Raw genomic sequence first — 21,239 nt, 5'->3', positions numbered from 1 at the left:
GCTGAACAAATGACACAGAAGATGGTCTAAGGTATTCAAGTGATATTTTAATAAAGACACCACATATTTGTGTTTATATGAACTGAATACTTAGAGTTGTATGTCATTGAATTTTAATTTCTATATTTTTCTTCTTATATACATATATCGTCTTTAAAACATGTGTTTAGTAAAGTAAGTCCCATGAATCTCAAAACAATATAAAGAGGATATAGACCATCACAGAAGAGAGCACAAGATAAAATTTCAGTACTAGAAAATGTACTCATTTTGTAAGTATTAAATTCTGTATTATAATGGGTGGTTAGACATCATCTACAAAATGCCAACTGTAATATACACGACACCCTTCCGAAGCATGAATTACACCTGTACAGTTGGAGCACCAATAAAATTCACAGGGGAGAGATCTCTTAAATTTCCTCTTTCTAATCTTGAGGCTGAGGTTATATCATAGGTCTCATTTTTTTTTATGTTTTTAACAGACCAGATATTTCAAAAACAAAGCATTCAATCTTCTACTTTCTGTTCTATCAAACAGTAAAATGTTAAAAGGCTTTAAAGTGCTACATCCTTTTGGATAGCCCAAAGTGTATCTGCACTCTTCTTAATAAGAGACTCTTCTTCAGAATTCAAGTTCATCTTCACAATATCTGAGATGCCATTTCGCCCCAAGATACAGGGGATACTGAGGAAGATTTCTTCCTGTACTCCATACATGCCCTGGAATACAAGATTAGACTATTGGTTAGTAACCCAATATGGAAAGCAACTGTGCAAAACAGACACTATGGTGACCAGCAAGAAATACTCACAGGTCAGCAATGATGCTAAGCAAAACCAAGGGTGTCCTTATGCTCTGTGGCCATATGTTCAGTAACAAGAAAAATGTGCCATGTAGTACATCTACTTCATCCCTTACTAGACCATCTTCATGAGCAAGGAGGAGTCTACGTACTCCTCTTGCAACCATTTTATCGGATGAAGGACTGATATCCATCGGCTTGTGTCTGGTTCAAGGGAACAGTGAAAGCTGGCAAAGGAGTTGACTGGGAAGCCTCTCCTTTATATCAGAGCACACCACTGAGTTTGGACAACATCTGCTCCAGGTGGCATCTCACACCTCCAGATGAAGTTCTCAGTGAAGCCTATGGGTCCTCTTAAATTACTGGCCGAAGGTATGTCCCTCTCACCAATTGGAATGTACTCCTCCCTCCATTGGAGTGCTGCCAAAGACGACCTGTGGTGGACAGGGCCATGGGGCTGGTGCAGCCCCACATCCTGGATCAATCTTGAGCCTGTGGAATCCCTGGCCAGTCAGTCCATGGTTCCTTGCATGCTTGCAGTCACAGCCAAGGCTACAGAAGCAGCTGTGAGAAGCTATGGCAACCAGGGAAACCCACTCCTATGAACCAGCCCCTGGCATCTCCATCCTGCCCATCCACCACCACCACTGCCCCCCCCCTTACCCCTGGGAGATAAGGAGACCCAGGAGACACTCCACCTTTTACTGCTCATCTTTCTTTCGCTCTCATTTGGAACTGGATATGGATTAAGGAAAGGCAAACATTCTTTGCTCTCCAAGCCTTGTTTGTTCTCCAAGCTGACTATGAATAGCTGCTGAGAGCTAGAGAAAGGGACACTTTCTTTCCCTTTGACACTGGAGCAGTGCCCTTTAGCTTCCCCACTAGCTCGCACATGCTTCCTGTTCACTCTGCCTGAGGCCTTCCTCAGGACCACAAGGTGTGTGCTCCTTAATCTTATTTAGTTCTGGTGCCTTCTGCTGACAAGCTGTCTTGCTACCTCCTCCAGCCCTTTCTTTGGGAGTGACTTGACCCTCCTGAGCTCCATCACATCAGCTACCTGTCATCCCCACAGTCCCGCCAGACCCCACCCACCTCCTCCTCTCTGGTTTACACTTTAATTATGAGCCCACATTCCAGCCAGTCACCCTCACTTTCCTCTCCCTCGGTCCTGGGTTGCCTCCTGTGTGACATCTGAGCTATCAAGTGGCTTTTAGGGACCCCGTATCACCAGGGGCAGGGTACCTCTGCAGCATTTCAGAAATTTGTTTCCTTACATCTATTGTTTTCATTCTCCCCTCAGAGGGGTTTCCTGGGCTAGAGCTGGAGAACTCGTATCCATTCCATCATCATCATTTGAGCACTGGAGATGGGGTGGGGAGGTTAAAAGGCTGGGTAGAAAAGCCTGGAACTGGAGGGCTCCCAAGTGCTGGGATTCTAGGTATGTATCACCATGCCCAGCCAAATGATTTAATGTCTGAGTACTTCCTGTATATTTCGCCCATTGACTTGTTCTACTAGGCAACTAATCAGTCACTTTCTTCCCAGAGCTCTCGTTTGATGCCTCTCATTCATCCTCAAGAGCCCACTAGGGTGGTGAATTCCTCAGCCATGGCCTCTGTATCTTGAAGGGGGATTCATTGTGTACTCCTTCCTCTTTGCCTCTTCCAAGTCATTAGTCCTCCACTCTCATAAAGAAACAAAATACATTCTCCCTATTGTTTGAGGCTATCTTATTCAGCTCTTCTTCCTTTTCTGATGACCATCTACTAACCTGGTTTAATCCATCTGATTCACGGCTCCTATATCTACTCTTTTTTTCCATTCGAACCTGTTCTCTTCATCACAACCACAGTGATTTAGCTGTCTATCATCTACTATTTTTGTCTATTTATAATCAATGGATACTGAACCAGGGCCTTCAATATATTAGACAAATGCTGGAACAATGTACTGCATTTTTCATATAAAGAATGTCTAAGCCAGGCGCTGGTAGCTCATGTCTATAATCCTAGATACTCAGAAGGCTGAGATCTGAGGATCAAGGTTCAAGCCAGCCCAGGCAGAAAAGTCCCTGTGAGACTCTTATCTCCAGCTAGCTAACCACCAAAAACTGGAAGTGGAGCTGTGGCTCAAAGTGGTAGAGCACTAGCCTGAGCAAAAGAGCTCAGGGACAGTGTCCAGGCCCTGAATTTAAGCCCCACCACTGACACAAATAGTCCAGATGCTTGTGTTCCACTGTTCTTGAGATCAGGACCCAGCCTCTCTATAAGGCTGACTTTTCCAGTCTCCCCATTCAGTCTTCCCTTTGTTCCCTGCATTTCAATAACCAAACTCCACCCCCCCCCCTTTTTTTAGCTGTCAATCCTTTTCAGATCCTCAAGTGCCCTAGACTTAAACCTACCTCGGATCCTCTGCACATGTGTTTGTTCTACTTGAAATATCAGCCCAATAGCCCAATCTTCCCAGTTAACTATGCCTCATTATTTATATCAGTCTGGTTTTATTTCTATAGGAAATCATTTCTCACTACCTATTCAGCCATGCCCTTTCACAAGAGAACTCAAAATTCCTGCCATACATTCCTAGCACTTTGTACTTTTTCATTGTAGCATTTACCACAACTTGTTATATATTTTAATCTGTAATTGTTTTAAGTCCATTTCTTTCATCACACTCAATAAGGTCAAGTCTTTGTCTTTCTGTTCATCATTATTAACATTTTGTATAATATCTGGCACATAGTAGGGGCTCAATAATTAATACAGTTAAGAATGATTTTTTTAAAAAAGTTTAAGCCTACTTTAACCAGAGTAGAAACTGGATGTACTCTCCTAAGATTCTTCAAGATTGTTTCTGACAGATTTGTCACAGACATTGCAACAGCCCATGAGGTATATCCCTTCAGCTTAAGGATTTCATAGCCACTGCAGATAAAGAAAGAAATCAAATTTACAATTCCAAATCGATTTACTATAATCAACTCAGAGAAAGCATGATATTCTTGAAGCATTCATTCTGAAGCAATCTAAATGTCAGTGCTACTATAGTAACATTTTTCAGATTTCAACTAGAAATTACTTATGAATTTTCATGCCATTATAATACATTAAGATATACTACCTCACAAATTGTCATGGTTCACCTTGAACAAGAATTAATTCATCCTTCTTTTATTATAAAAGCAAAATACTAAGGCCTACATGCCACTAAGGATGAAGTTAGTTTTACCATTTTTAAATTGTTGTTTAAATATCCAAAGAGGAAAGCAGAGCTGTGGCTCACATAGCAGAGTACAAAACCTTGAGTGAAAAGGCCTAGGGACAGCACCCAGGCCCTGAGTTCAAGCCCTAGAACCAGCCTAAATATCCAAACAGACTCTGGTTCCTGAAAGCTACCATATACGTCTCTCTGATCATTTACAATTATTACTGGCATGACAATAAAATTTTATATAGTTATAAGGATGTATATATATATTTTTTTTCCTAAGAATGTATCATCAAATCAACAACAAAAAGGTAATGGGAAATTTTCACAATACATTTGGGGGGTAGGGGTGCCAGTCCTGGGCCTTGAACTCAGGGCCTGAGCACTGCCCCTGGCTTCTTTTTGCTCAAGGCTAGCACTCTGCCACTTGAGCCACAGCACCACTTCTGGCCGTTTTCTATATATGTGGTACTAAGGAATTGAACCTATGGCTTCATGTATATGAGGTAAGCACTCTTGCCACTAGGCCATACTCCCAGCCCCTAAATTTTCATAATACATTTTCAAAGGAATTCTTTCAAAAATGATGCACTATTATCTCTGGCTGATAAAGAAACAAAAATTATTATAGCAACTTTGGAACTGTAGCAATCCACCAAGTTAATGATTACTTGAAATATTTACAGTTGCGATTTATGCTTTTCTGAACTTTACTTCCTACAATAAACATGTATTATGCCTTTTGCATTGCAAATGATATCAGTTTGGATATCAACTGTCAAACTCACAGGGCAGAGCTCTGTGACACAATGCCCAGAATCATTGTTCGTTCATATCAGAAGGGCTCACAACCATGCAGACAAAGTTCTAAAGCCTGAGGACCACATATAACACAGTAGACTGCATAGGCTGATGTACAAAAAGACCTCCTGAGGACAGGGAAGCCAGGTCTGGCCTATACCTACTGTTTTGTCCCTAAATCAGACATTACTATTAGAAACTGTCAAAAGTAATTGTAGGTAGGCCTGGTACCAGTGGCTCACATCTATAATCGTAGCTACTCAGGAGGCTGAGATCTGAGGATTGCAGTTTGTAGCGGCCCACGTAAGAAAGTCCATGAGACTCTTATCTCTAATTAAACACCAAAAAGCCCAAAGTGGAGTTACGTCTCAAGTGGTAAAGCACTAGCTTTGAGCAAAAAAGCTGAGGGATAGTGCTCAGGCCCTGAATTCAAACCCCAGGGTGGGCACCAAAAAAAGTAATTTTAGTCCCATAATTCAATATGACCAAGACTGAGTAAGTAAAAAGAAAGGGAGGGCATAAGAACTATGAGCTCTGCAGTGGATAACTGGGGGAAGATCTTACCAGTACAAGCAGGATGACTCATTTATCTTTTCAGTAATCATCAAAATGGCTGCCAGAGGCTCACTCTTGTAATCGTAGCTACTCAGGTTGAGATCTGAGTATGGAAGTTCGAAGCTAGCCCAGGTGGAAAACTCTATGAGACTCTTATCTCCAAATAACAAGCCAAAGGCTAGAAGTAAAGGTGTGGCTCAGGTGGTAGAAGCTAAGGGAGAGCTGGATGTCAGTGGCTCACACCTATAAGCCTAACTACTCAGGCTGAGATCTGAGTATGGAGGTTCAAAGCCAGCCCTAGGAGACTCTCATCTCCAAATAAAAAAACAAAAGTCTCATCTCCAAATAACAAGCAAAAGGCTGGAAATAAAGGTGTGGCTCAGGTAGTAGAGCACTAGCCTTGAGTGAAAAAAAGCTAAGGGAGAGCTGGACATCAATGGCTCACACCTGTAATCCTAGCTACTCAGGAGGCTGAGATCTGAGGATCACAGTTTGAGGCTAGCCCAGGTCGGAAAGTCCATGAGACTCATCTCCAATAAACTACTCAGAAAAAGCCAGAAGTAGTGCTGTGGCTCAAGTAGTAGAGTGCAAAGAGGCTCAGGAAAAGCACCCAGGCCCTGAGTTCAAGCCTCAGGAATGGCAAAAAAACAAAGTTAAGGGACAGTGCCCCAGGACCTGATTTCAAGCCCTAGTACCAGTAAACATGTGCACATACATGCATACACACACACACACACACACACACACGATTAATAAAAATAAGTTGAGAATAAAATGTCTAAAACTATCCTTTTAGTTGCTACTGACCCTGCTAGTGCACTACTGCATATATAAAAGCATGAAATGTGACCCCATCGCTCACACCGCACAAAATCAACTCAAAAGTGGATTGAAGACCTAATCGTAAGACATGAAATTTGAAGCTACTAGAAGAAAACAGAGAGAAACATTTCAAGACACTGGCACAGCTAATAGTATATTTGATGTTGATTCCCAAAGCACTGGAAAGAAAAGCAAAAATGCACCTGGGATTATGTCAAACAAAAAAATATTCTGTACAGCAAAGGAAAATTTGAACAGAATTAGGAGACAACCTACAAAATGGGAGGAAACATTTCCCAACTACCCATTTGATAAATATCTAGAATATATAAGGAACTCAAAATCATAAAAATAACAAAGCAGTTTGTTGGATTGTGACTCAAATGTTACAGCCTGCCTAATGAGTACAAAACCTTGAGTTTGGATCACAAAACAAAAAGAAAAATCAATTAAAAATGGGCAAATTATCTGAATAATGTCTCTCCAAAAGAAAAAATACAAATGGCCAACAAGTATATGAAAACCACACAATACCATTAGTCAACACAAATCACAATTACAATGAAATATTACCTCACTCCAGTTAGAATGGCTTTATCCAAAAAAAAAAAAAAAGAAAAAGAAAAAGAAAGAATGAGGGAGAAAGAAAGATGAAAGAAAGGAAAGCGAAGAAGAAATGCTGGAAAGGATAGAGTAAAACTCTCATACACTGTTGGTAGAAATGTAAAATTGTATCATGAGCAACAGTATCCTTCAAAAAGGAAAAGTAGATCATATGACTTATATGTCTCATATATCAACATACCAAAGAGATGCCTGCATGTCTATTTGTTGCTTCACCCATCCATGGATTAATAAAATGTTTTATATGTTTGCACATATGTGTGTATGTATATATATAGTGCATTATATAAATGTGTAGATGGTATATATATGGGTATATATGGATGGATGTATATGCATATGCCATAAGTAAGACTGTAATCCTATCATTTGCAGCAAAATGGTTAGAACTGGAGGATAGGAAGTAAGTAGACTAAGCCAGTCGCAGAAAGACAAGTTACATGTTCTCATATATGGAAGCTTAAGAAAACCAAAGTCCAACTGAGTGTGGCCCAGTGATTCCTCGAATTTGAAGAGTGAGGGAGTAGTGGACAAAGGGAAGCTGATTTGCTCAGTGAACACTGTGCAGATACCAAAATGCCGAAAACTCCACCGATGTGCACAGCTCAGGAATGTTGACAAAAATAAATAGAAACACTTCAGCCTCATATATTTTTTAACTGCTTGTATAAAAAGCAACTGGGGAGGTGGGGGGAAGTAGTTTTAAGGCCAGTTCATTGTCTTTGTTGTTTGTGAAACAGAGTCTTCCAATGCAGTCCAGGCTGGTCTCAAATGCAGTCTTCCCTTCTCAGCTTTATGTGTACTGAGATCACAAGTGTGTGCCACTATATCTGTCAAGGTGTGTGTGTGGTTTTTGTTCTTGTTGTTTTGTGTGCCAGTCTTGGGGCTTAAACTTGCTGTCTGGGCACTGTCCCTGAGCTGCTTTTGCTCAAGGCTAGCACCCTACCACTTGAAACACAGCACTACTTCCAGTTTTTTCCAAGTAGTTTATAAGGGATAAGAGTTTTATGGACTTTGAACCACAGTCCTCAGATCTCAGACTCCTGAGTAACTAGGACTATAGGCATGAGCCATCAGTGCCCAGCAGGTATGTTTTTCAAAGCTCCAAAGTAATAGTTTGTATAAGGCAACTGTATAAGGCAAATGGCTTGTATCAGGCACCTACAGAAATTTCTTATAAAAGAGGAAATATCAATTACAGACTTTTAACCTGGGAATCTTATTTTTTTTCTATTTTTTTTTTCTTGGCCAGTCCTGGAGCTTGGACTCAGGGCCTGAGCACTGTCACTGGCTTCTTTTTGCTCAAGGCTAGAACTCTACCACCTGAGCCACAGCACCACTTCTGGCTGTTTTCTATATATATGGTGCTGGGGAATTGAACCCAGGGTTTCATGTATACCAAGCAAGCACTCTTTGCCACTAGGGCATATCCCCAGCCAGGAATCTTATTCTTAATATTGATTCTTAAGGCATTAAAAGTGTTACCTATTAACCACTTGTTTATGGACCGTTTTCCACTGTTCTTTGTCTGAGTCTGTTCCTATGTCAGGGTTCAGACACTTCAGAGGAAAGCCAGCAACATTCACTCCACTCCATAAGGGCACTAAGAAAATAAAAATTAAAAACATGTCTCAAAATGAAGTTTTCTTGACAATATTTCATCCATTGCTTATGTTACCAACTGTTTTTGTTGCTTGTGTGGTTAGTTCATTTGTTTTGTTTTGTTTTTCTTTAAACAGAGTCTTTGTGTATCTCAGATTAGTCACAAACTTGTCATCTTCCTGCCTCTGTCTTCTGAGTGCTGGAATACAAGATTATACTACTATACCCAGCTTGTCTTTTATTTTTGAAGTTACTACAATATCTAAAAGTAAAAAGAAAGAATTATAAGAAATAACATTATAAAGTATTAGAAAACATGTAGTCACATTTCCTTATAACTGTGTGGTAAATGGACAAAAGATTTGAGCATTACTAGAGTAGTTATAAAAAAAAAAAAAAGATATGGGGCTGGGAATGTGGCTTAGTGCTAGAGTGCTTGCCTAGCATGCATGAAGCCCTGGGTTTGATTCCTCAGCACCACATAAACAGAAAAGGCTGGAAGTGGCACTGTATATGATATGACTCAAGTAGCAGCCATGAGCAGATAAAACTAAGCAAGAAGCATTGAGTTCAAGTCCTAGTAGTGTCCAAAACAAAAAAAAGACAGAGAAATAAAAAACAACTCCTAGCAATGCTATAAAGAAAAAGGAAATGATTACCTGATGGTAGGAAAGTAAACTAGTACTGCCATTATGGAAAATAGTATGGTAGCACCTCAAAAAACTAAAATTAGTCAGGCAGCCATAGCCTATGCCTATACTCCTACTCAGGAAGCTTAGATCCAAAATATCAGAGTTAAAGGCCAGCCTGGGCAGAAAAATCCAAATTAACCAGCAAAAGGCCAGATTGGAGGTGTGGCTCAAGTATTAGAGAAAGTGCTTGCCTAGAATGCATGAATCCCTGGGTTCAATTCCTCAGCACCACATGAACAGAAAAACCTGAAAGTGGTTTGGTGGTGCAAGTGGTAGAGTGCTAGCCTTAAGCAAAAAGAAGCCAGGGACAGTGCTCAGGCCCTGAGTTCAAGCCCCAGGACTGGCAAAAAAAAAGAAAGAAAGAAAATCATTATAGTGAAGAGATATCTACATATCCAAGTTTATTGAGTGTTTATTTGTTACTGAATTTTAAAATAATAGTATTCACAGGAAGGGGATAACAATGTTTGAAAAGAAATGTACTCATTCCTCTACTTAGGTAACTAACCTCTCTAGACATACATCACCTTTACAATAAAATAAAATAAAAAAATAATAGTATTCATAGTATCCAAGATATGAAATCAACCTAAATATCCAACAGGAGACGTGTAAATTTTTAAAATATGGTATTTATACACAATGGAATATTATTCTACCATCAAAAAGATGAGATGTTATTTATGATAGCAAAGTTGGTCTAGAGGACCTCATGTTAAAAAGCCAGACACAGAAAGATAAACATAGTATGATCCCCTTTAAATATAGACTGAAAGAGTTGATAGCATAGAAGGAAAGAATAGAGTCGTAATTCATTGAGACTGGTGAGGGGAGGAGGAAAGGGAGGTGAGTGAGGATAAAATTACAGAGGACCGAACGCTAATGTTCTATTGAACAGCAGGGTGATGACTGTTATTGTAATGTCTGCTCCAAAACATCCAGATGAGAAATTTCTTAATATTCTCACCACAAAGAAATTATGAAGCCAGACACCAGTGGCTCACGCCTGTCAATCCAGCTACTCAGGAGGATGAGATCTGAGGATCACAGTTCCAAGCTGGCCTGGGTAGGAAAGTCCATGGGACTTTCATCTCCAATTTACCACCAGAAACACGGAAGTTTCACTGTGACTTAAAGTAGTAGAGCACTAGCCTTGAGTTAAAAAGCCCAAGGACAGTGCCCAGGCCCTGAGTTTAAGACCCACAACCAACCAAACAACAACAACAACAACAACAACAAATTATGAGGTGGCCAGCCAGGTGTCAGTAGCTGAGGTCTATAAAATCCTAGCTACTTAAGCCACTGAGATTTGAGGATCAAGGTCTGAAGCCAGCCTGGGCAGGGAAGTTGTAAGACTCTTTTATCTCATAAACCAGCAAAAAGTTGGAATGAAGTTGTGACTCAAGTGCTAACCTTGAAGGAAAAGGCTAAGGAACTGAGCCCCAGGCCCTGAGTTCAAATCTCAGGATGGGCTCGTGTGCATACACACACATACAATAGAAAAATATCGAGACAATTATATAACTCTATTGATAGAAAAGGAATTTTAAAGAAAACATGTAATACTAGAAGTCAGGTACCAGTGGCTCACGCCTGTAATCCTTCTTCAGGAGGCTGCAATCTGGGGAATCATGGTTCAAAGCCAGGCCAGAACAAGAAAGTCCATGAATAATAAGTACCAATAAGCCAGAAATGGAGCTGAGGCTCTGTGGTAGAGCACTAGCCTTGAGCATAACAGCTTAGGAACAGCACCCAGGCCCTGAATTCAAGCCTCAGGACTACAAAAAAAAGGTTGTTGTTGTTTTTTTAAAAAAAGAAAATACATGCTACTAGAGATTAGAAGCATAGTTATATAGTACTAATAGGTTTACACTTACCACTAGAATCACCATGTTCTCCAACAATCCAACCATGACAGCTTGTGGAGTGGATCCCTAGCTTCTCTCCAATAAAGTAACGGAAACGGGCAGAGTCAAGATTACAACCACTGCCAATTACACGATTTGCAGGTAGGCCACTTATCTTCCAGGCAACATATGTCAAGATATCCACTAGGAAAAATAGTTTCATGTTAGAACAGTACTCATAATAATGTCTTTCAACTTCATTTTTCTGAGCCAGCCATCTGGGAGGTTGAGACTAGCCCATAAATAACATTTCCAAGATCCTATTTCAATGAAGAAATGGCTGAGCATGGTGGCACATGCCTGTAATCCTAACTACTCAGAAGGCTGAGATATGGGGGTCACAATTTGAAGCCAGCTCTGGTGGGAAAGGAAAGTCTGTGAAACTATTAACTCCAATTAAGTACCAAAATATCAGAAGTGGGCTTTTGCACAAATGGTAAGGCACTAGCCTTGAGCAACACAGCTCAGGGACAGTACACAGACCCTGAGTTCAAGCCCCAGGATGGGCACACACAATAATAATTAAAGTGAAAAGGGCTGGGGACATTGTACCCATGCAAAAGAATACCTGATGGTTAAAGTCCAAGGTTCTGAGTTCAAAACTCAGGTACTACCAAAAATTTTGGTTTCCTAAATAAGTAGATGAAGTCTCTTGGGAGTAAAAGTGAAGCAAAACTACCAAAAAATGATATCCAGTTATATACTTTTGAAAAATATTAAATTACTATAAGATTTTGAAAACAAAAAAATCTTTTTTAAGATAGCGTAAGCACCTGTTTGTACATCTAGTAGTAAGTCAATACCACCTCCTTAATTAATCTCCTAGATGTCTCTTTTCCAATCACCATATTTTGATCTAAGCTATCAACTATCTAAGCTATCTGTTATTGCTCTGTCTATCCTTGAAGCTTTGTGCGAGCAGGAAATGATGGCAAAGGCATAGTTGCAAACTGTGTAGCTTGCATGCCCAAAACATTTCCCAGTAAACATACATAGCTCTCCTGAAAAGACTGCAAACAGTTTTTGTTTCCAGGCATTTGAACAAAGTTCTGTCTAATCAATAGCTCATGACTAGCAATGAAACCCAAACTTATGAGACCATAAACAATAAAAAATACAAATGTTAAAAAATTAGTTCATAGAATTCATGAAGTTAATAATAAGTAGCAATGACATCAAACGTTGTGAATATGGAGAATTTTTATTTACAGTTGTATATAATTTTCAAAATGTCCAGTTTTTGCCAGGCACTGGTGGCTCTTGCCTATAATCTACTTAGGAAGCTGAGATCTGAGGATCTCAGTTCAAAGCCAGAAGAAGCGAACAAATCTGAGACTATCTCCAATTAACCAGTATAAGGGCTGGACCTGTGGTGGGGTTCAAGTAGCAGAGCACCAGCCTGAAGTGAAAAGGTCTACCAAGACTGTAAATCCCTGAGTTCAAGCTCAGTATCAGTATCAGTACACACACACACACACACACACACACACACACACACACACACACACACACACACAGTCTAGTTTTCAACAAAATTAAAATATGAGCAATGCAAAGAACAAGAAAGCTGGGCACCAGTGGCTCATACCTGTAATCCTAGCTACTCAAGAGAGGCTGAGATTTAGGATTACACTTCAAAACCAGTCTAGGCAAAGTCCATCAGACTCCTATCTCCAATTAGCCACCAAAGTTGCAAGTAGAGCTGTGGCTCAATGGCAGTCCTGAGTACAAAGCTCAAGGACAGCTCCTAGGCCCTGAGTTTAAGCCCCAGGACCAGTACCAAAAAAAGAGTGACAGAGAGGAAGGGAGGGAGGAAGGGAGGGAGGGAAGGAAGGAGGGAGGGTGAGAGGGAGGGAGGGCGGGAAAAGAAAAGAAGAAAGAGAAAAAAGTATATGCCCCATATAGGGGGAAAAAAGACAGTCAATAGAAAGTGTCCAAGGAAGATTTACTAAGAAAATACTTTAAATCAACTAGTTGAAATGTATTTAAAGAGCTGAAAGAAAAGCCAGGTGCTGATGATGTCCCACACCTGTAATCCTAGCTACTCCAGGAGGCTGAGATCTGAGGATCATAGTTCGAAGCCAGCCTGGGTAGGAAAAGTCTATGAGACTCTTATCTCCAATAAGATACTCAGAAGAAGCTGATAATGGCACTGTGTCTCAAGTGGTAGAGCATTAGCCTTGAGCAAAAGAAGCTCAGGGGCTGGGGATGTGGCTTAGTAGTAGAGTGCTTGCCTAGCATGCATGAAGCCCTGGGTTCAATTCCTCGGTACCACATACATCGAAAAGGCCAGAAGTAGTGCTACAACTCAAGTAGGAGTGCTACAACTCAAGTAGGAGTGCTACAACTCAAGTAGGAGAGTAATAATAGCCTTGAGCAAAAAGAAGCTCAGGGACAGTGCCTAGGCCCTGAGTTCAAGCCCCATGACTGGCAAAAAGAAGATGAAAGAATAAAGAGCTATAGCTAGACCACATTATGAACACATTATGTACCATTGAATTTGAATACTGTAAGTTACATGAATTTCCCTACATTTACTAAAATGAAGAAAAATGAACACGAGCTTAACAGACTTAGGGAACTCTAGCAAGAGTACCAACACACACACACACACACACACACACACACACACACACACACACACACACACATTTAGCCAAACTATCCTTCAAAACCAAAGGAGAAATTGCAGCTAAAATAAAAAAGAACCAGGTACTGCTGGCTCATGCCTGTAATCCTAGCTACTCAGAAGGCTGAAATCTGAGGATTGTGGTCAGAAAGGGCCATGAGACTTTTTATCTCCTATTAAGTAGAAAAGGCTAAAAGTGGAGCTGTGGCTCAAGTTACCAGTCTCTTGAGTACTAGCCATAAGAAACAACAACAACAAACAAAAACAAAAAAGCCAAGTGAGAGTGTGAAGCTCTGAGTTCAAGTCCCAGCATTAAAAAAAAGGAGGGGAGGGGGCTGCAAAACCATATTTTGGCAAAGGTACAACTACTTAGAGAGTTCTTTTTGTTTCTAACAGAGCTACACATTCACTACCCCATAACCCACTTCTGTTCCTTACAGATAGTTACTCAAAAGATAATGAAGACATGAGGAATGGGGGACATACTGGTGCCTCACACCTGTAATCCTAGTACTCAGCCTACTCAGGAGGCTGAGCTCTGAAGATCCCAGTTCAAAGACAGCCTGGGCAGAAAGTCTGAGAAACTCTTAGCTCCAATTGACCAGCTAAGGGCCAGCGGTAGATGTGCAGCTTACCAAACTTGAGCAAAAAAAGCCAAGCAAGAACTCCAAGACCCTGGGTACTGGCAAGCCCCAGTACTGGCACCAAAAAAATAGTGACGAAACAAGTGCAGACATAGGAGGGCTGGTAATATGGCCTAGTGGCAAGAGTGCTTGCCTCGCATACATGAAGCCCTGGGTTCGATTTCTTAGCACCACATATATAGAAAATAGCCAGAAGTGGTGCTGTAGCTCAAGTGATAGAGTGCTAACCTTGAGCAAAAAAGAAGCCAAGGACAGTGCTCAGGCCCTGAGTCCAAGCCCAAGGACTGGTCAAAAAAAAAAAAAATTAAAAAAGAAACAAAGAAGTGCAGACATAGGACTATGAAAATATACAAATATTCGCATCAGTTTTTTTCACAATGACTCCAAACTAGAAAAGACCTAAATATACATTAGCAAATTAGAAGAGTGTTTAAAATATATAAGCAAAAAGAATACTCATCAGCAAAAAAGGAACAAGTTATTGATATACCCAACAACATTTTGATTTTGGTGAATTCCAAAATCAGGAGCCAGGTAGATCACATTTATTATGGTTCTTCTCATATAAAATTCGAGAAAATGAGATGAGAGATGGTGTTAGGGATGCACTGCAATGGAGAGTTACTAGAAATGTTCTGTATCTTTATTATGGTGACTATGAAAACTCAATTAATTGTATATTTTGAATAGTATAGCTTATTACACATAAATATCACATCAATTACTTTTTGTGTGTGTATGAGGCTTGAACTCAGGGCCTGGGTGCTGACCCTGAGCCTCTTTGTACTAAAGGCTAGTGCTCTACCACTTGAGGCACAGCACTACTTCCTGTTTTTGCATGGTTAGAGATAAGTGGCTCATGTGGGGATTTTTTTTTTTTTGTGCCTGTCCTGGGGCTTGAACTCAGGGCCTGAGCATTGTCCCTGGCTTCTTTTTGCTCAAGGCTAGCACTCTACCACTTGAGCCACAGCGCCACTTCTGGCTATTTTCTATATATGTGGTGCTGAGGAATCGAACCCAGAGCTTCATTTATATGAGGCAAGCACTCTTGCCACTAGGCCATATCCCCAGCCCCTCATATGGGCTTTTCTACCTGGGTTGGCTTTGAATCTTGATCCTCAGATCTCAACCTGAGTAGCTAGGATTACAGGTGTGAGCCATTGGCACCCAGCTTGTTTTGTTTTAAGAAAGAAATAGCATGGAGTGATCACCCTTAGGCAGAAAAATGGAAAAGACTCACCTGGGTTTGTGACAATTATGATTTTGCAGTCAGGACTATGCTGCATTATGTTGGGAATGATAGATTTCATGACAGCCACATTACGCTGGACCAGGTCAAGGCGAGTTTCTCCCTCCTTCTGCCTTGCGCCTGCTGTGACAATAACTAACTTGGAGTTTTCTGATATCTTGTAATCTACAAAGGAAATGAAAGACAGTATTTGGATCAAGACTGCCATCATTGCTGCACTTTAACTCTTATGTAAGAGTCTGTTAGATGGCCAAGTACTGTGGCTCATGCCTGAGCCTTGGCTCAGCCAACAGAGTACCCAATTGGCAAGTTCAAGACCCTGAGTTAAAACTCCAGTGCTCCCTTCCCCTCCCCAAAAGTCTGTTGTATACTCTTGATTTACCCTCATGTCTGCCATTTTCAGATTGACTTTCCATGAAGTATTATTACCTTGTATAAACTGAAGAAGACCTTTTCACTACCACCAACCAGCATCAAACTTTCTATCTTTCTATCTATCTATCTATCTATCTATCTATCTATCTATCTATCTATCTATCTATCTCTATCTATCTATCTATCTATCTATCTATCTATCTATCTATCTATCTATCTATCTATCACAAGTCCTGGGGCTTGGACTCAGGACCTGGGCGCTGTCCCTGGCTTCTCTTTTGCTTTGAGGCTAACACTCTGCCACCTGACCCACACTGCCACTTCTGGTCGTTTTCTATATATGTGGTGCTGAGGAATTGAACCCAGGGCTTCATGTATACAAGGCAAGCACCCTTGCTACTAGGCCACATTCCCAGCCCCTTTTGGGCTTTTTCTGTTTATGTGGTACTAAGGAGTCACACCCTGGGCTTCATGCATGCATGCATGCATGCTAGGCAAGCACTCTACCACTAAGCCGCATTCCCAGACCCAGCATCAAACTTTTTTACTACTACCATCTCCTTCAGTACACATTCTCATTTATCATCTCAAGGTAATGAAAACTCTGTAGCTTTTTAGATATACTCTAATGAATCAGAAGCTTAGGACCTTGAGAATTTATGTCTGTTTTAGGACTCTAAAATCAAGAACATATTTACTTCCAATTATTATAAAGAACTGTATCTGAGAACAGATAAAAACAAGTGTTTTGTTGTTGTTGTTTGTTTTGTCAGTTTTGGGGCTTGAACTCAGGGCCTAGGTGCTGTCCCTGAGCTTTTTCACTCAAGGCTAGCATTCTATCACTTTGAGCCCACAATGCCAATTCCAGTTTTCTGGTGGTTAACTGGAGGTAAGAATCTCACAAACTTTCCTTCCCAGGCTTGCTTTGATCCTCAGATCTCAGGCTCCTGAGTAGTTAGGATTATAGGCATGAACCACTAGCTCCCAGGCTGCTTAAGACTTTTGTGAAACTCAAGTAGGAGCTACCTTTTGCTCCTTAGCAGCCTTTCCCCAGACTAAAATGTCTTAAGTAACATAATTTTATTTGCATGGTTCCCAGAGGCATGAAGAAGAGTTCTTTTAGATTGTCTATATGAAGAATACAGTTGAAGAATAAGGAAATGACAGCAATCAGCAGCTGTCTCAAAATAAAAACAAAACCCCAGAGTAGAGAAAATAAAGAGGAGAACAAGCAAGAAGATGGGAGTGGGAATAGATAGGGTAACGGGTAGGGGGTAATTTTGATCAAGGTATAATAATCATTATCATTAAACTTTAGGAAACACACTGCAAAACTCCAATTAATTGAGCCATACTCAAAGTAAGTCTTAACCCTATAATGAGAAAATCACTAAACTTCTAAATACATTTAATTATATTTAGGTCCATTTAAAATGACTCATATTTTTAAATGAGACAACCACCTCCAGCACCCATCATGTCAGGTAAGAGGGTTTCTAAGAGTGCATCACCCATCTGAATGTAGGAATCAATTATTTTCCAAATTTTCTGAGGCTTCTTAGTTGACCCACTGTATGATGTTAATGCCAAGCAGGGCAACTTCTCCACTTCCTCTGTTCTATGGCCCCTAGTTATGCCTTAAAACTTGGTCCTCTATAAACAAACATAAACCAGGAAAGTGCCAGTGGCTCATGCCAGGAAACTGAGATCTGATTATCAAGGTTTACAGCCAGCCTGGGCAGAAAAGGCCATCACATGAGATTCCCATCTCCAATTAACCAGCCCAAAGCTGGAAGTGGAACACTTGCTCATGTGTTAAAAAGTGCCAGCCTTGAACAAAAAAAAGCCAAGTGAGACTAGAGAACTCTGAGTTCAAGCCCTAGGACTGGCAAAAAAAAAAGTCTGTACACATCCTAATAACACAGTGATCATTCAAATCTTACATCTATTGATGTAAGTTTGATAAAATTCATTACTTCTTCTTCTTTTTTTTTTTTTTTTTTTTTTTTGCTAGTACTGGGGGCTTGAACTCCAGGCCTGAGCACTATCCCTGGCTTCTTTTTGCTCAAGGCTAGCACTCTGCCAACTTGAGCCACAGAACTACTTCTGGCCTTTTCTATATATGTGGTGCTGAGGAATCAAACCTAGGGCTTCATGTATATGAGGCAAGCACTCTTGCCACTAGGCCATATTCCCAGCGCCTCAGTACTTCTTTTGAAAGCTCTGAAAATAACTATAAAGCTAAAATTACCTTTTCCACCGACAATCTTTGAAGTAGTAAGGAAAATACTGCCATGCAGAAGATCCATTGTTTCTCCCCTCAATTTGTCTGCTTCAGCATCAACAAGGGCAAGTTCATCAACCAACTCCTAAAAAACATGACAGTTCTGAATAAAATGTTCCTACTTAAGGTTTTTTCTGCTTTAAAATTTAATTTACTTTATAAAGGCAATGTACAGAGAGGTTACAAGACTCAGGTAATGAGCACATTTCTTTCGTACAGTATCTGTTGTTCCCTCTCAGTCCCTCACTACTTAAGTTTTAAAAGAATGAGAAGAAATTTGAATCCTAGCTACTCAGGAGGCTGAGATCTGAGGATCATGGTTCAAAGCCAACCAGGGTCCTGCCCATAAGACTTTTTTTTTTTTTTTTTTTTTGCCAGTCCTGGGCCTTGGACTCAGGGCCTGAGCACTGTCCCTGGCTTCTTTTTGCTCAAGGCTAGTACCCTGCCACTTGAGCCACAGCGCCACTTCTGGCCATTTCTATATATGTGGTGCTGGGGAATTGAACCCAGGGCTTCAGGTATGCGAGGCAAGCACTCTTGCCACTAGGCTATATTCCCAGCCACCTATAAGACTCTTATCTCCAATGAACCACCAGAAAATTGGAAGTGGTGCTGTGGCTCAAAGTGGTTAGAGCCCCAGCCTTGAAGGAAAGAGCTCTGGGACAGCACCCAGTCCCTGTGTTCCAGTCCCATGACCAAGACTCTGACTAACAATTAAGTCAAGGAAGGACATCAACACCCACCTATGCAAAGGCCATGTCTTCTTCTGTCTGAACTGGATACAGTATTACCTGAAGACAGTCTACTCAGACATTTTCCAGTTACATGAATATATAAACTCTGCTTATTGTAGTTTGCTTTTTTTCCCTCTTTGTTTTGGAATAGAGTCTTACAAAGGAGTTTGGGCTGGCCTAGAAGTCGTGATATCTGGTATCAGCCTCCTGATGGCTGACACGGCACATACATACATACATACATACATACATACATACATACATACATGCATGCATACACACACATATCATTCTATGCTGTGTGTCCCTACGTGCACTGATCCTGCTACACACACTTCTGGCTACAGGTGTGCCATTGCTGCCTCCAAATGTTCCTTAAATCGGACCAAGATTGGATGGATGAGAGGATACTTGTTTGCTGTCAAGGCCTAAATCGTGCAGCCCTGATCCAACACCTGTAAGACCCAAAAGTGCTTACTCCATTTTCAGCCACAGGATAGGTTCATCATTTACCTTCAGCAAGATACAAATGGCACAGGCCATGCCTACAGAACCAGCTCCAACAATGGTGATCTTACATTGAGGGGTGTGGTCTTCTGCAGCTACATTGGAAATGAGTTGCTCTTTGATAGTTGTCATTTTGGGGCCCTGACAAGAAAAAAAAAAAAAAATAGCCGGGTTTTGAGTGGAATCAAACCCTCTCAGTCATCCTTGCAGTTAGGAAGTGGTAACCACAGTGAAGATCTAGGGAAGCCACCAGCTCAGGGGACCAAGGGTGGAAGGAACAGAAAGAGAGAATCAACTGGCTCTAAAACAGGGACTCGTTTTCACCCAGCACCAGATGCTTACACACGGTTTGTTTGCCGCCACTCAGAAGTCCCCAAAGCGCCACCCACTGTCTCCTAAAGAAGGAAAAGTGAAGAACACCGGGGAAAGACATCAACTGCGCTAATCCGCGAAGCTCACTGCACGTTACACATCCTGGAAGCAACGGCAAACGGGCCCGCCCACGCGCTCGCGTACGCAGCTCCTACGTCAGCCCGCATGCGCATTGGGCACCACCGGGCACGATGAGACCAGAGGCAAGAGCCTCGCGGAGCTCATTGATCCGACAGGCCTAATTTGCAGCTTTCTGAAAAGGCATGCTGAAAGGCCCTGGGTCCCCCAAAATGAATTTAAGCCACAGCTCTACTTCCATTTTCTGGTGGCTAATCGGAGATTAGTCTCAGACATATGTGCCCTTGGCTGGCTTCGAACCGCGTTCCTCAGATCTCAGCCTCCCGAGTAGCTAGCATGATGGGTGTGAGCCACCAGAGCCTGGCTCCAGCTTTTTCTTGACTCAGAACTTTTTTTCTACTCTAATTGGAGAGCCTTTTCCCCCTTGTCAGATTGGACATTCCTTATGGCATCCTCCACATCTACTACTAACATGCCAGAGGCCTCTCATGGCATAACTGTTTGTGCCATCACTTGATCATGTGCTTCTACACCAACCTTACTTTTACCACGGGGATTATGGCCTAAATGACCTACAGATTCAAACTATACACTTGCCTTGGGACCTTGAGGGTCAAGGTAGTAATCAGAATGCTGTGTGAACAGAAATTACTCTTTACACTTCCAGGCTTACTGTTTTACTGGATTGCAATAATCATGGGAGTCAAGATTTGTCTATTTACTCATGTGTTGCAACATCTTGAAATGAGACACATGTCTTGAAGCCCTGATATTTATTCTGATAACATGAGCTTTATTGGAAGGAATGAAATGTGGAAGACTATGTTCTGAGCATCACACTTGCTTTTCCAATAAGTAGCCACCTGTGTGAGTATAAGGCCTGCTTAATCCACTCCTCAATGTAACTGACAAAGACTCAGGATACCTAGCAGTTACTCTACTCCTTGAGGACAAAGAACGCATCAGGTAAACAGGAGATTGAAGCAAAAAAAAGCAATGAAGCTTTATAGGATTACATCTAAACTCAAGAAATTCGAAAAAAAAATCAAACTATTTTGCTTACGTCTTACTCTTCAGTGATTTTAGCAGATTTACTGCTTCACATAATTTGAAATTAAAATGTTCTTTCAAAAACATTGAAGGTTGGGGCTGGGAATATGGCCTAGTGGCAAGAATGCTTGCCCTGGGTTCAATTCCCCAGCACCACATATACAGAAAATGGCCAGAAGCGGCACTGTGGCTCAAGTGGCAGAGTGCTAACCTTGAGCAAAAAGAAGGTAGGCCTTGAGTCCAAGCCCCTGGACTGGCAAAAAAAAAAACCCCAAAACATTGAAGGTACCTCAAAGTTTAA

The 21,239-nt window shown here is 41.2% G+C and overlaps 1 protein-coding gene across 2 annotated transcripts; it reads right to left on the bottom strand.

Annotated features, from left to right (window-relative positions):
- Positions 1-203: 203 nt before the first annotated feature.
- On the bottom strand, positions 204-19,897 carry LOC125362675 (L-lactate dehydrogenase C chain-like). Of its 2 annotated transcripts, XM_048361511.1 has the most exons (8): positions 19,781-19,897; positions 19,445-19,579; positions 18,165-18,282; positions 15,530-15,703; positions 10,987-11,160; positions 8,301-8,418; positions 3,607-3,730; positions 204-723 (listed from the first exon to the last, which is right to left on the bottom strand). In XM_048361511.1, the coding sequence occupies exons 2-8, from the start codon at positions 19,568-19,570 to the stop codon at positions 559-561; spliced, it is 999 nt and encodes a 332-aa protein (XP_048217468.1). In that variant the 5' UTR covers positions 19,571-19,579; positions 19,781-19,897; the 3' UTR covers positions 204-558. The 2 variants fall into 2 exon arrangements, with proteins under 2 accessions (XP_048217468.1, XP_048217469.1); XM_048361512.1 differs by lacking the exon at positions 3,607-3,730.
- Positions 19,898-21,239: the final 1,342 nt, after the last annotated feature.

Source organism: Perognathus longimembris, chromosome 13 (genome assembly GCF_023159225.1).
Source record: "Perognathus longimembris pacificus isolate PPM17 chromosome 13, ASM2315922v1, whole genome shotgun sequence".
NCBI lineage: Eukaryota > Metazoa > Chordata > Mammalia > Rodentia > Heteromyidae > Perognathus > Perognathus longimembris.
Note: the sequence above shows the minus strand (reverse complement) of the source record. Positions and strands in the feature narration are given on the sequence as shown.